We start from the raw sequence: 14,934 nt of genomic DNA, 5'->3' as shown, positions 1-14,934 counted from the left end.
TTGCTTAAGCCAGATACAAAGTAGAACTGTGTTATGCTTTTAGATACAATAAGCCCCTGGCATGATGGATACTGTCTACATTCAAAGATATCACATAGTTGTTTTGTTTTCTAATACACAATGTACATGACAAAAAGAAATCTGTCACTACTTTTTTTGCAGGAGGAATAGTATAATGAAGTGAATCGTGAAATGGTCAATTCAGTATACAAATGTGAGACTTGAGAGCTGTCTGTTGATGGACTAACAGATTCTGCATTGTCATTGTGATTTCTTTTTTTTCTGGGTTACACAGTCACATGGAGTAGAATAAGCTATACAAATACAGTAACGACATTGTAAAGGCCTGGCAAGCACCTTGTTTGGTTAAATTTCAGTTGACCAAATTGTTGCATTATATCTTCCCAGGGCTGTTTCAACATCATTCAAAAACAGATATTTTCCTCCCAAAGATACTGTGTGTCCATCTTCTTCTCTCTACCTTCAATCAACCGTAACTCCATAGCAGGAGCATGATTTTTTAATTTATATAGTCATAAAAACCTCATGAAAACAGTGGTGTGCAAATTTGACTTATATGCTCTTTTTAAGCTGCATGATTAAAAAGCTACTTGCACCCCATAAATACCATTCCATTTATGTGTCATTCATAAAAAGTCCAGACAATATTTGGCTGAGGTAAAAAGACAGAAGAGGAAGTGATTTATCTTTGCTGATATAACTGTTCATCATCAGTCTGTCTGCCTCTTCTGTATGCATATAATCTGCTAAATAAGATAACTGTAAATTTAACCAAAGTAACCCCCCCCTACAATTCACTGGACTTTCTTTCTATAACACACACATGGACAAGCTCTTAAATCTATTAAGATAAACCTGACCTGACTGTTGTTTGTCTTTCTGTACATATGAGGCTCTTCCTTGCCATCAGGTATTAAATGATGCCTGGCCTCAGGGAATACCCATTTACCCAATAATAATAATAATAATAATAATAATAATAATAATAAACTGACACATTCCTTAAATCTGACAAGCAGGTTGTTGACACACAAAGTGCAGGAGTAACTTTTCAGGGTTACTTTTTTTTACTAGATTTAACTGACCTGGGTTGCGGGGGGGTCGGGGTCCCCCTCGGTAGATTTTATTGACCTGGGCCAGAAAGGGGGTTGGGGTCCACCTTTGCAAACCCCTGGTTACTAAGATAAATAATACATTTTTAAAGGCAAGTACATGTTTATGGTCAGGTGAAAATGTATATACTTTGGTGACAGACAAATATGAATTAAACACTGGAACTCCTCTATAAACACAATTGGGATTTTACTGATTACCATTATTAACCTATTATAATGATACAGCCTGTTTTTAGCTTTGTTCAATAACTGCAAAGTGAAAAGAGGATGGGATAATACGCAGTCTGAAGCCTGTTATGTAATGCTGTTCATCAATATTCAAGTGCCGTTATTCTAAGGAGAATCACTGGACTCTTGCTGAGGTAAGTTGTAATTGCAAAACCGCAGCCTGTCTGTGAGTGTGGATGCAGCAAGAAACTACAGCAACAGTACACATTTCGCACATGTCAGAATCTTGGCCTAGCACAGCTTATGTTTCGCAACATAAAAACATGTAGATGATGGCAATCCCCATACACTCACACAGCACATAGAGATCTGGGTGACAACCATCATTTATGGACAAAGGCCTCAAAAAATCTTACGGAGAAGCCTGGCCAACCAAATAACCTTATTTTTCAAAGCACTGATACAGAGATGCACATCTGTTCTATATGTTTTGGGAATGTTTTCATCAGAAGGCCTAATACATAAAAAAATCTCAGAAATCAACTAAAGATTGCTGACAAAACAATACACATTCCACATATAAGAAATATTTTGTTTACAGAAAATGTTTTTTCATGAATTTCTCAGGGAAAAATTAAAGCACATAAAGTATAACTTTTGAGTCTGAAAGTCAGTTATAATATTACATTATCAGTGTAGGATTGAATATCAGTATTACAAGCAATTCAGTCTTAATGCAGAAAACATAAACAAAAAATATAGAGTATAAGACAATTATAGTTACTTTAATTGAAATAGAAGTTTTCTAGAGTCATATATTTTTAGAGTCATATTTCTACCTACTGCTTTTGAAGATTACATTACTGGCAATGCAACTGGCAATGCAACCCATAGTTCAACCCATATAGTAGCTGTTTCACAAGGCATGCACTGGGTTACCACTTTCCATTTAATTATTTACAAGAGCTGGGAAAGGGCCTGTTTATAAGCTCTACAACTCAGAGCCACTTTAATTTCCTGAGATGAAAAATGATACTATAATAACTGCAATGTCTATAGTAAAATAACATAAACAACATCCCTTAGCTTGGATTTCACAGTTTAGATGGCTCCATCTGGCAAAATGACCAGGTGTGGTCCTGCTGTCGTAAATCTAAAATTGCAAAATTCAGAGTAAAGATGGACCTTGAAGGCAGAAAGCCTTCATCTAGGTGATCGCCTCCCTGAGTGTCATCATTGCTAGCATTTTTAGCAATGTTCAAATTGACAGGTGTCACGGATGTTACAACAGAACCATTTCAGAGACCTGTGGAGACTTGAAGATAGATCTTCCCACCCTAGGCCCACAGGAGCAAACACAACAGGCTTTGGGAGTGGGGGGATGGGAGCACAGCTGGGACTGCTACGCAATCAATACAGTGAGAAACACCAGCCCTCAACTTAGCTCCACCATTTCCCAAAGCTAAGGATAGCATAAAATAATACACCTGATTAAACCCCTCAACACCAGTGTGTAAGGATGCCACTGAACAAAAAAATGATACTATGTATATGGTAATATTACTCAATATACATGAGAAATAATGCATTCTATTTATATTTCAACTATAATATATGTCATAAGTCACAATTTAAAATCAACATTCTTCTTGCTGATACTGAAAACTGTAAAACTTCCAAGATGAAGAGTCAAATGTTGCAATAGAAAGTACTAAATAAACATTTAAAATAATAAAAAAGCAGGATGTTTAAACAGAATGCCTTTTTATGATATACACTCGCATAAGCAAACAAATACACTCAGACACTCAGCCGTGAAGTTTAGTGTTTGCATAACCACTGTAAAAACACACCTCTACTTTTGAAAGCGCTTAAACTGCTCATTCTTTTACCTTGACTGGTTCGAAACTAACATGTAAGACATATGCCTCAACAGGAATTTTAAAAGATAAAAAAAAACTCACAGCATTCATGCCCCCACCCGACAACATCCGACTGTCACCCCAATTTCTACTGACCTTAAAGGCGTGCTTGCGGGTGATGTTATCTGCAGGCTGGACCACCCCGATCTGGAAGCTGAGGAGCGGGAGACTCCCCAGCACTCCTTCCTCTTTCTCGTCTGTGTACCAATAATCAGGGGGATCAAAACGTTGGAATCGTTATGAAAAAGAGCACTAGAGGAAAAAGTATTGAGATACCAGGCATACAGTGAGAAAATAAAGACAGCCCTCACATTCACAGTTCCTTGGCGCAGGTGCTTTTTCGAATGAGTGACAATACAGATGAGTAACACAAAAAAGTCAGCAATATCTGCTGAATCCACTTGCAGATATCCATTTCAAGAAACGTATGTAATCCTTATTGCAGTGGAAGTGCAGAGGTAAACCAATACTATAAATACCATAAAACAGCAGGGAATCCTACGCTGGTATAGCGAGAGCCTCCACTGCTGAGCTCTGCTCTCGCTTTCTGTGCTGTGGAAGGATAGGTCTCTGAGAGAGAGGGTGTGTGTGTGCGCGTGTGTGTGCGCGTGTGTGTGCGCGTGTGTGGGGGTTGTGTTTGTGCTGCTGCTGCCAAGCCCGATAGGCGAGCTTAAAAGAGGAGATAGCAATCAGCCCCCTTGACTCACTGGGTTTGGAATTTAAGACCTGGCCCTAGGCCAAACGTACCTGCCTGGCCCACCAATGGGAGGCTGTGTGGCACATCACAGGTGCAGGATTCTGTTTACATGCACGCGAGCAGCAGTGCACGCGCACAGACAGGCACCACCCTACCACTGTGAAGTGAGTGCCTCACTGTATGCACCAGCTGCAGTAAAGAGCACGTACACACCCAAGGCTGGGGCATGCGAAAAACAAGCTAATTGTCCAACGGTTCTACTTCAGCGTTTGGCTGCCGTGAATGTGCAAGGAAGATTCACAAAAGAACACGCTGCAGACACAAAGTTTCTTGTCAGTGTGTAGAAAGTACATTTTCCACACCCCAAGAGACTCAAGGTCTCTTGTGAGGTAATGAAGACACACACTTCCACCGATTAAAGGCTTAAGTTTCAAATGAGCTGACTCTTGGGCATATGTCGCTAGCACCTATTTTTTAATAAGGAACATGTTACATAAATCATTGAAATAATTTCATTGATATGTATTTCTAATACTCTAAATGCTTAAAACAGTGCTGAATATAGGCAAATCATTACGGCAAAACGGATTCTGGAGTGTAATCGAATCTAAAAAGTTTAACTTCTTGTAGTGCTAATAATGGTAATTCTGTGTTTTTGCTGCTTTTTATTGGTGGCTTCTCCACTATAGCAGTTGTATGTTTGATTAATAAAATAAATCTATAGCTAGTATCAGTTGTCACATGGGGTCCTACATTTTTGTAAAATAAAGCATCATTGAAGTTAAGATGTTCACTCCCTGTTTCACAAGTGGATGAGGGAGAGAGAGAGAGGGGGATATTGTTGATCTGAGCATGTGATCACTATGAGAAAAGAATCCACAAGGCACCCAAATGGAACCTGAAAAACCGGTGAGACCAACTTGTGAAGGGCAGACAGAGATTTAGAGAACGATGACAAGGAGTGACTTAAACCCAGACTCTCTAACCCAGGTAGAACTTTTTAGCAGACAGAATACCTAGATGAAGAGATGACCCTAAATTGAATAATTATATAACCATTACTTCCTTGTTATTGGATCCTTACATTAATTAAACAGAATGGAAAAGCTACCAATGTATTAAAGGCACAAAAAGAGCACCAAATAATTATAGACTGTTAAATATATTCAGATGCCATTGTGATATGGTGTAACTGTGTTAGATATACAAACAATGCTGCAGTTTCCACCTTTAAACATTCCACACTATCTGTCAGACTGACAAGTAGGTCAAAGGTCATGCTATGTGTCCAATAAGAAAAAAGTGACCTGGCAGATAACAGCCCTCGTCTCAAGAATTATGGCAGAGACAGTACAGGAATAGCTGCACTATGGCTTGCATAACTTGTTCAATGATTCAATCCCTTATACTGTATATACACCCATTAGACCTAAAATTATTTCCTAATAGCTTCACAAACAAGATTCTTTAACCACGACAAGCCAGAGCAGTTTTCCATAGTTACAATCTTTAAAGTCTTATGTATGACAGAAACCAACTGATTTCACAAATAATCAACTCCTACTTATTCAAATGTTGAAGTAAAGATAAAAATTGAGTGACATTTAAACATTAAACTGCTACCTATCCATGTCCTTTTTGTCTTTCTGTACAATATTTTTCACTTAATTATATTGCAATCAAACATTTTGGTGTTGTGACCCTCTAAATACAAGACATACATTTCAATCAGCTCTGGTATTTACATTCTGATTTCTTAAAAAAGAGATGCAAGGAAGACTGAGCTGTCATCATTATTCTTATTATAGTTCTTGTTCTGTTATGAGTTTTACAACATAGGATTGGATAAAAAAGGTGTGACACAATAATGTTGCACTTTTTCCAAGGCAGCAATGTCCTTCTTAAGGTATGGTGACCAAAGCTGCACGAAATATTCTAGGTGGGGTCTTACCAAGGAATTATATAATTGTAGCATCACTTTCCTTGTCTTAAACTCCACACACCTAGAGATGTAACCCAACATTCTATTGGCCTTTTTCATTGCTTCCCCACACTGCCGAGAGTGGGACATGGAAGCATCAACATACACACTAAGATCTTTCTTGTAATCAGCTACCTTTATTTCAGTGGAACCCATAAAATATATGTACTTTATATTTCTGCTCCCTGCATGGATTACCTTACATTTATCTATGTTAAATTTCATCTGCCAGGTATCAGCCCAGTCACTAATTAAATTCTGATCCCATTGTAGTCTCTCCGCTGCTAGATCAGTATCTGCTACACCACGCACCTTGGTGTCATCTGCAAATTTAACCAGTTTACTGTATGTATTGGTGTCAATATCATTAATGTAAATTAAGAACAATAGTGGTCCTAAAATTGAACCCTGCGGTACCCCACTATGAACACAGGCCCATTGTGACATTGTGCCTCTAATAACTACCCGCTGCTTCCTGTTAGTTACCCAGTTTTCGATCCAAGCTGCTACAATTACTAATATCCCTGCAGATTTGAGCTTAAGCAAGAGCCGTTTGTGGGAGACAACATCAACGGCCTTCAGGAAATCTAAGTAGATCACATCGTAGGCCTTTTTGTGGTCAATTTCCTTCCTTCTCCCGCTAAGTTCCACTTATGGCCATGAGTTCTACAATTTAAACTAATATTGAAGTAGTCATTTAGCCATTTCCCAATTAGCAACTTATTTCTCAAATTTGTCAAAGTTGAGGCAAGGCATAGCTGACACTAGTCACTGAAAGACTTCATTTGAGACTTGTTAGCCAATAATGTTCAATTACAAGAGAAGAGATGGCTGTGAAGAATAATACAACAATGCAAATGCCACATTCTGCCTACAGGGATACAATGCAACTCGCACGGTACACATAAATACAGCCCCCCAAATACTACACATACACATGGAATTGTGCTATGTATGTACAGGTGGTGAGCTCATAAACTAGCTTGGATAAGAATGTGACATATATATGATAAACACTAGCAGACACATGCAGACCTGGAAGAAGCCTACTTTGTCAACTGGTTAAAGGACAAGGAGAAGTCTCGAGCAAACACAAAGATGTATTATCTATTCCTATTATTAATATTTAATTGACACATTAACCTATTTACTATAAATTCATACATGTAAAAATGTGACTTGCTCCATCAACATCAGTCAGTTGTTCTCAACATTGCTTATAAAGATTCTTACGAGAACCAATTTGGGGTTTTAACAGATATTAAGAGATTGGGGTATACATTTTTATTATACCCTCAATGAAAAACTTTATACTGTTAGATGCACAAGGAAACACTTAGTTTCAACATTCACAAACTTGATTCTTACTGACTGTTGCCAAGCATTAAATATACTCATTTTGAAAATGTGTATCCGGGAGAGTCAGGATAAAAGGGGATCAAGAAAATTCAAGGAATGTACTATGATTTGGCTGATTCTTATGTCACAAATCACATGCATAAAAAATGCAGGAAACTGTACACCCTGTATACACAACATATAAAATGTGAATTTTATGTTTTAATCATCATACCTTTATAATAGAAGAGACAGCGGTCTGTCAGTACAAACCATCGCTTGTTCCACTGTTTTACTCCATTGCTCGCCTAAAAATACACAGAATATCAGGCCACAGAAACACTGAAATAAATATACCACATATTCAGCTCTCTGGACTATGTATGTAATCAACAATGTTCCCCAAAGTTCTGAGGCAAATAATACCTGCTTGTACAGCCAGCCTTGCTTGGAGACTTCAGCTTTGGGGTTCCTCCGCATGGAGTTAGATCGCTTCCCAAATGTAACAGCTTTCTTGGATGACCGAGAGGCCTGAGTTGAGGGACATAATAGGAAAGGATGGTTTGGTGTACTCTGAGGGCATCCATCCATCCATTTTCCAAACCACTTTTCCTACTGGGTCGCAGGGGGTCCGGAGCCTATACTGGAAGCTATGGGCATGATGCAGGGTACAACCCAGGACAGGGGGAGGGCAGCCCATCATAGTACACTGAATGGCCTTGCACTGGAATACCTTAGTGACCTGCTGACCTCATACAACCCTCCACGCTTGCTTCGTTCTCAGGGCGCAGGATATCTGTTAGTGCCTAGGGTAGAAAGATCTATGGCAGGCTGCAGAGATTTCTCCTATAGAGCTCCTCAGCTGTGGAATAGTCTTCCACCAGATGTGCGGGTTTCTGGTTCACTCTCAATATTCAAGTCTAGACTAAAAACACACCTGTTTAGTTTACCTTATAGGAGCACATGTTCTAGCTCTAGCTAACTCCTCACTCCCAGTTAGATCTATAGTGTGAGATGTAGAGCCGGGTGGGGATTGGTGCCATTGGCTTTGGATAAACTGAACTGTCAGTACTGTCACTCTAGCTTCACAATCCCTTGTGTAATTGGAGTGCTGACATTTCAGGGACTCCCCATGCCTGCATTCCCACTTGCCTCTCCCTCCTACTGATGCTGCCATAGCTATATCTGCCGGAGCTTGCACATTGCACTTCATATTGCTCTCACCTAACTGTTAGCACTGCTTATAGTCTCCCCTACTTTGACTAATTGCACATTTTATTTCCCCTAACCCTCCTGGGATGTGCTGCCTGGAGACCTCAATCTATCAAGATGTCCAGCACTCCCTGCTGCATGTGACGTCACTCTACCCATGACGTCCTTGCATCCATCTCACCATTCTGCCTGTGTCATTTTCCATGTATGTATGTATACTTCTGGTTGCCTGGCGATTGGAAGGAGAGTCGGCACCGGCTTGTCATCACTTCCCTGCTCCCCGGTTATGTCTCAAATCTTATGATTTAGATAGTTTGACTAGGAACTTAGACATCTCTTCTATTTGACTCCCTGCCACCCCCTGGAGGTTGGGCTCCCCCTTTGAGTCTGGTTCCTCCCAAGGTTTCTTCCTTCTAGGGAGTTTTTCCTTGCCACTGTCGCCTATGGCTTACTCATTGGGGGTTTTGGGTGGGGATGCTGTAAAGCGCTTTGAGACAATATAATGTTGTGATAACACGCTATACAAAAATAAATTTGTTTGTTTGTTGTTGTTGTCTAATCCAATATTTATTTATTTAATTTTCAGTACCTGCTGATACCAATACCAATATTATTTCGTCTTTTCGACTACTAAGCATTAAATGAGATATTTGCATTACATTTAGTATTTTAGTGTCATTGTTTGTGTATGCTAAGAACAGGAAAATATAATGGTCCTGTTGCCAAAAGGAAAACTGTGCCACTATGCCACAGGAAGAAATCCATGGCCAGCATGATTTGCACAAGTCTGCTTCTGTATTTTATTAAATAACAACTCTCACAAAAATATTTCTTAATGTGCGAATTGTGCAATCTGATGCCAAATCAAAAACAAAGAAATCTATGATAAAAATATCTCTGTATACCCCCAACCAAACATTTCTAGACAAAAACTATACAAAATCTCCCATACAAGATATACAATGGAGCACAGATAAAACTTTTAAGTAGTAATTAAAAACTTTACAAAGAACACAAATCTGAAGACATCTTGTTTATATAAAATTTTCTGTGTTCGGATTTAAGAAAAATCAGCCCTAGCCTTACATACTCTACCTTGCACTCTCAGTTTTCCTTTTTTCTTCCTTCAGCATAAAGTACAGTAAATGGATTTCCACACAGTCAGTTTGACAGCTCCAACACACATGCATTGCTGAACAGCTAGCCATCATGTGACCCTCTCTTCTGTTTATAGTATGTCACACGCAGGCTACAAGCATTTTTGCGATTTTTCTGTCTAGGCCTATCTCTGATATAAAATTAAACCAGTGACTTACTACCCTGCCCCCAATATCCAATCGAGCATTTTTTGTCCGTACCGGCCTAATAACAATCATGCATATTGGATCGGAATCTCTAATTATTACTGAACCCATGGCTTGGTCCTGTTTAGTATATCTTAGATGATCACTCTGACTGGCTGATATACTGAGAATGCCATGCAGAATGGAGCCCTGGTTTGCCACAGGAAAGTTAAGAATCACTGACCCGTCCATTGGGCTGTGATTCCAGGGACAGATCAGTCACCATGGTGAGGCAGTTGGAGTTGACATCGCTGGTGGTGCTGGCAGGTCCTTTCCCAACCGCCTTCCCATTCATGTCCATCTGTGAGCTCCTGTACACAAAAATACATAAACCACTTTATCTTCAGAACTCCATCCATCCATCCATCCATTTTCCAAACCGCTTATCCTACTGGGTCGAGCGGGGTCCGGAGCCTATCCCGGAAGCAATGGGCACAAGGCAGGGAACAACCCAGGATGGGGGGCCAGCCCATCACAGGGCACACTCACACACCATTCACTCACACATGCACACCTACGGGCAATTTAGCAACTCCAATTAGCCTCAGCATGTTTTTTGACTGTGGGGGGAAACCGGAGTACCCGGAGGAAACCCCACGACGACATGGGGAGAACATGCAAACTCCACACACATGTGACCCAGGTGGAGACTCGAACCCAGGTCATCTTCAGAGTAAAGAATGCAAATAATCCCGCCCTAGCTTCTCTCTAAATGCAAATAAATACATAAACACCAGAAGAACACATTAACACAAACCATTCAGCTGATGGGAGGAAGCATGAGAGTGCAATGGGAAGCAGTCACCCAGGAGCTATATTTACACTGCTTGGTAGTGGCACAAAACCACACCCCTATAGACACAAGAGAGAGTTTGGCAAAAGAAGGGACTCGAACAGACCCAAGCTTCTTCAAGTCTGTAGTATACCTTAGGTTGTTGACTAGTGTTATTTTGTGTGGCTGGCATTGGAAGATATTATTCTATCAATGAATGTGATGGCACACCTAGCCCTAGGGCAAACACGCACTCACATAAATTTTTTCAGTTTAGGCGGTCTGTTAATAAAGGACTTAATGAGACTTAATTTTCAGGTAAAACACGCTGTCAGCAACTAAATTATTAGAAGTCAATTGTAAGGATGAAACAAGGTAATGGAGGTGCAGAGGAAAATACTGACAGAAAGTGCATGACTACATCACAAAGGAGCTTTTAATGCACCTTTCCATGAAAGGGGTTGGTTATATGGAGTGTTTTCTAAAAAAATAACAATGGATGGAATCAGATTCCTTATCCAACCATTTATTCAACATCCCACATGGGTTTTCAAAACACATCAACCAACTAAAACTTCATACTTCCTGCTTCCTGTTTAGTAAATAAACAGATAATGTGACAGTATAATGACCAGTTTCTATTAAAATAATCTTACCATAAGAATAGTAAGATGCCTGGGCAAGGAAGGTATAGTACAACAATTTATAATCCTGTATTGAAATTTCATAAACCAACAAATACTGTAGAATTTAGTAGTTTAAATATCTGTAATTTTTGTACCAGAGTCAAATTCCTTGTATACATGAGCATACTTGACCAATAAAACTTGATTCTGATTCTGAAGGATCAATTGAATGATAATAATAATTTTTTTTTATACAAGGCTTTTCATAATCCAAAGGGCTAAGAAAATTAAATTTAAAAAATGTAACGTGAAAGGGTATTCCGACCAAAAAAAAAAAAACTTTCAACACACTTTCCCTAGTTGCACAGCATCCAGTCTAGGTCCCAAAAAATTTTGTATCATTAGGGGGTCCTACTTACTGTGTGAATCTCTGCAGACTTTGTATTTCCTCCAAAGGACTCTCAATTATTGGATATCCAGTTGTCCCATTTTGGTCATTCTGGCTATTGAAGAAGGGAGATAGCAATTATAAAGGGATAGGGGGAGGAACCAGGAGCTAGCATTTCGTGGAAATAAGTAAATAAGTAAACTTCTACTTTACAAGTAGCCCTTAACACAAAGGAGAAAATGTCATGCCATCTCAGAATCTATGGCTGAAGTTGAAGAACTATCACCTCATAACGGGAAAAAATCAATTCAAAAGTTCAAAAGTTATACAGGAGGTATGATTAACTTTATTTCGTAGAATGATCACCAATTCCAAGGCAGAAAGTTTTAAAAAAATAAAAAAACTTATTTTACATATACTTAGGACAGTTGTTAATGTATGGAATACAAAGGAATAATAAAAAAATACATCCCATGTTTTGCAATATATTTATCTTATTCCCACAACTGAGCACCACTGAGGATTACAATATGACCCCTTTAAAACTTCATAAATATTTTTGTGTTCTACATTTTTCGTCTTGTGCTTTATTTCAGATTTCATTTTGAGACAAGGCGAAGGGTTTTCTGAGATGCTTATACATGTGTTTCAATAAGCCAAACAGGGAAATATATTTTGCTATCCTTAGAGCACCAGGGTTTTTTACTTGCATTAGACTTTGTTTCCTGCAAGCACACTACACCATTGTCTTTCCTAAAAGCAAACACGGAAATTTACTCACTGGCACAAATAACATTCTTTAAACACAGAAGTTAAAAGCATATATTTTTCAGATAACCAAGTGAGATAATCCTCACTCTTGCAAGTCATGTCTTTTATGAGAAACTGCGATAATATATCAAATCTAAGCCTTCTGGAATATACGTATCAGTCCAGAAGCTCATCAAGTTGGACCACTTTGGTAATAATAATAAAGGTAATTAGAACCCTCATTGGAGGTGCAAGACCTAGATTTAGTAGGTCTAAGCACCAGGCAGCCACTCAAGTACCACCAAGCTCTGCAAAACCTCCTGACGCTCCCTGACAGGTAGAAGACAGGATCCTGGATGCTATCCAGGGACACTTTCCGGAAAACCATGTGCCTCTGGACCGCAAAGAAAATATACACAAGGGCCATGCGACACAGATTAAAACAAACCTTACATGGCCTTCAGATTGTGCAGAGGCTCTCACTCATGCCACAACTTGGTTTTCTAGGGTCCTGGGCGTGAACATGCCTGTTCATGCGTAACCTACAAACCTACATAGCAGGAAGCTGACCAGATGTCCCAAAATAGGAGCTGAGCAAAAGCATATTGAATCATATTTGATATAAAATGAGAAGATTCATGGTCGTTTCATATCCCATCATTCACAATAACAGGAGCATATGGTGGCAAAGGTCTCATTTCCCCTAACATAGCTGTATAGGCCTTGAACATTATCTTTTTATGTACATGCACATGCTAGTTAGCCTTGCACAAATACATTTCCTATATATACAACACAATAAGAATATGCTCTCTCTCTCCTTCTCTCTATCTCTCTCGCTCCCCAGCACTGCATTGCAGTAATCACTGACCTGCAGCTCCTAGCACTCATCACACTGCCTCTGCCAACCAGCCCATCGCAATAAGCTTTGCCTCAATACTGTCCTCCAACACCAGAGCGGAATGTCCTACCTACCTCACTCTCCGGTCTGCACGGAACTTCAGCATTTTTCCTTGGATAAATCATATATCTCAGGGCAAGCACACAATGGGAGAGAGAGGAAAGTGAGGAAGAGGAAGGCTGCAATTAGAAGACAAGATGGCTTTTTGTGGCTGCTGTGGGGTGTTGTTAATGGTAATTGCTGTGCTGTTTTTTCTCCTCTCCTTGAGAAGGTAAGGTACAGCCTCTCTCTCTTTCTCTCTCTCTCTCATACACACATTCACACTGTCCCTTGCCATCTCTCTCTCTCTCTCTCTCCCCCCCTTTCACACACTCTCTCTCTCTCTTCCCCATCTCTCATGCGTTCCTGTTTAGCAGAACTGCAGGGCTCAGCTGATTTGATTTCTCACTCTGTCCATTTTTATTGCCCTCCCTCTAGTTCTCCCACAGAAACACTGACCCATGTGGACCGTTGTCAGCAAGGAAACCACTGTACTGAAGCAGGTCATCTATAACACAGGCATGCAGGGGTTCATTTGCGTATAATAATAATAATAATAATAATAATAATAATAATAATAAAATGATAAAAATATCCCTAGATATAGCACATTGACCATGAATGTGTACCCTCTGCTCACTCATTTCCTTTCAGAAGCATCTGATGCAGCCTAGTATCCCTGTTCCATAAAGCAGTAATATTTGATAATATCATCATAACCATGCGTTCAGTTTTTCTAAAAAACAAGTCCAACTAAGGCACCCTAACTGTGAATTTTCTCTGTATCTAATACTTTTGTTACCAGTAGTGGAGGTGTAAATGGATTAGAGTCGTTTATCATAAGATGCTGTAGTACCCGGAAACACTATAAGAATTTACATTAAACAGCAATGGCAGATAAAGCATAGCATCAGATTTGCATTGATTTATTGGGCTTAGAAAAAAGAAAAAAATCTTCATTCCAATTTCTCAATGCAGTAATATGATAGTAATGCTTAAACAATCTATGGATTGAGGTTGTGAATATTTCCAAGGTCAAATATGAAAAATTGGGGGGACAAGTAGAAAGCTATTCACATGCATATTTCATTTGTCACGCGTTTCATGTGGGCCAGTGGATACCTAATTTGATCATTTTATTTTCATTTTATTTTCCATTTTAATTCAGACGTCTTTTTTACGAATAGTTCAATTTTCTGTGTTATATAGTACTTCATTTTAATGTCAAAACCATGCTAGGTTAGCTATAAACATAGATCTATAGCTATGACTGTGCACCATCACTCAGCCTGACTACCTCTGAATCACATAAAAGCTTGGACACACACCCTTAATAGATTAGATGTGCTTGTGAATGTTTCTCTATGTTTTGCAACCAGGCCTATTGAAAACAAGATTTCTCATTTGTCTACTGTATATGTTTTTCAGTTGTTTATCAGTGTTCACAAGAAAACTGCACTGACAACATTTGCGAGGAAATATATTTTGCAGACGGTATGTTGAAAATTCAAATAGTCTACATAACAGTCCCCTCATATCAGCAAGTAATATGTTCCATGGAGAGCAAACCATCAGTGGACCCCACATAATGTGATTTGTGTGTACTGACATCCATCCATCCATTTTCCAAACCGCTTATCCTACTGGGTTGCGGGGACTCC

At 39.3% G+C, this 14,934-nt stretch overlaps 1 protein-coding gene across 21 annotated transcripts in view; it reads right to left on the bottom strand.

Moving 5' to 3' along the window:
- The window catches only part of plekha6 (pleckstrin homology domain containing, family A member 6), a 104,900-nt gene that overhangs the window by 51,248 nt on the left and 38,718 nt on the right, over positions 1–14,934 (bottom strand). For 12 of the 21 annotated variants that reach the window (XM_049022485.1, XM_049022486.1, XM_049022492.1 and 9 more), the window contains exons 1-6: positions 13,309–13,484; positions 11,615–11,698; positions 9,982–10,108; positions 7,669–7,773; positions 7,478–7,550; positions 3,323–3,423 (exon numbers count right to left, since the gene is read on the bottom strand). In XM_049022485.1, the coding sequence (XP_048878442.1) occupies positions 3,323–3,423; positions 7,478–7,550; positions 7,669–7,773; positions 9,982–10,108; positions 11,615–11,698; positions 13,309–13,340 (522 nt within the window). In that variant the 5' untranslated portion in view covers positions 13,341–13,484. Of the gene's footprint in view, positions 1–3,322; positions 3,424–3,537; positions 4,079–7,477; positions 7,551–7,668; positions 7,774–9,981; positions 10,109–11,614; positions 11,699–13,308; positions 13,485–14,934 lie in introns of those variants that run through there. The other 9 variants (XM_049022499.1, XM_049022497.1, XM_049022498.1 and 6 more) reach the window with 2 other exon arrangements.

The sequence above is a fragment of the Brienomyrus brachyistius genome, chromosome 8 (assembly GCF_023856365.1).
Source record: "Brienomyrus brachyistius isolate T26 chromosome 8, BBRACH_0.4, whole genome shotgun sequence".
Taxonomy (NCBI): Eukaryota; Metazoa; Chordata; class Actinopteri; order Osteoglossiformes; family Mormyridae; genus Brienomyrus; species Brienomyrus brachyistius.
The sequence above is the reverse complement of the archived record's forward strand: the minus strand, read 5'-3'. Positions and strand labels throughout refer to the sequence as shown.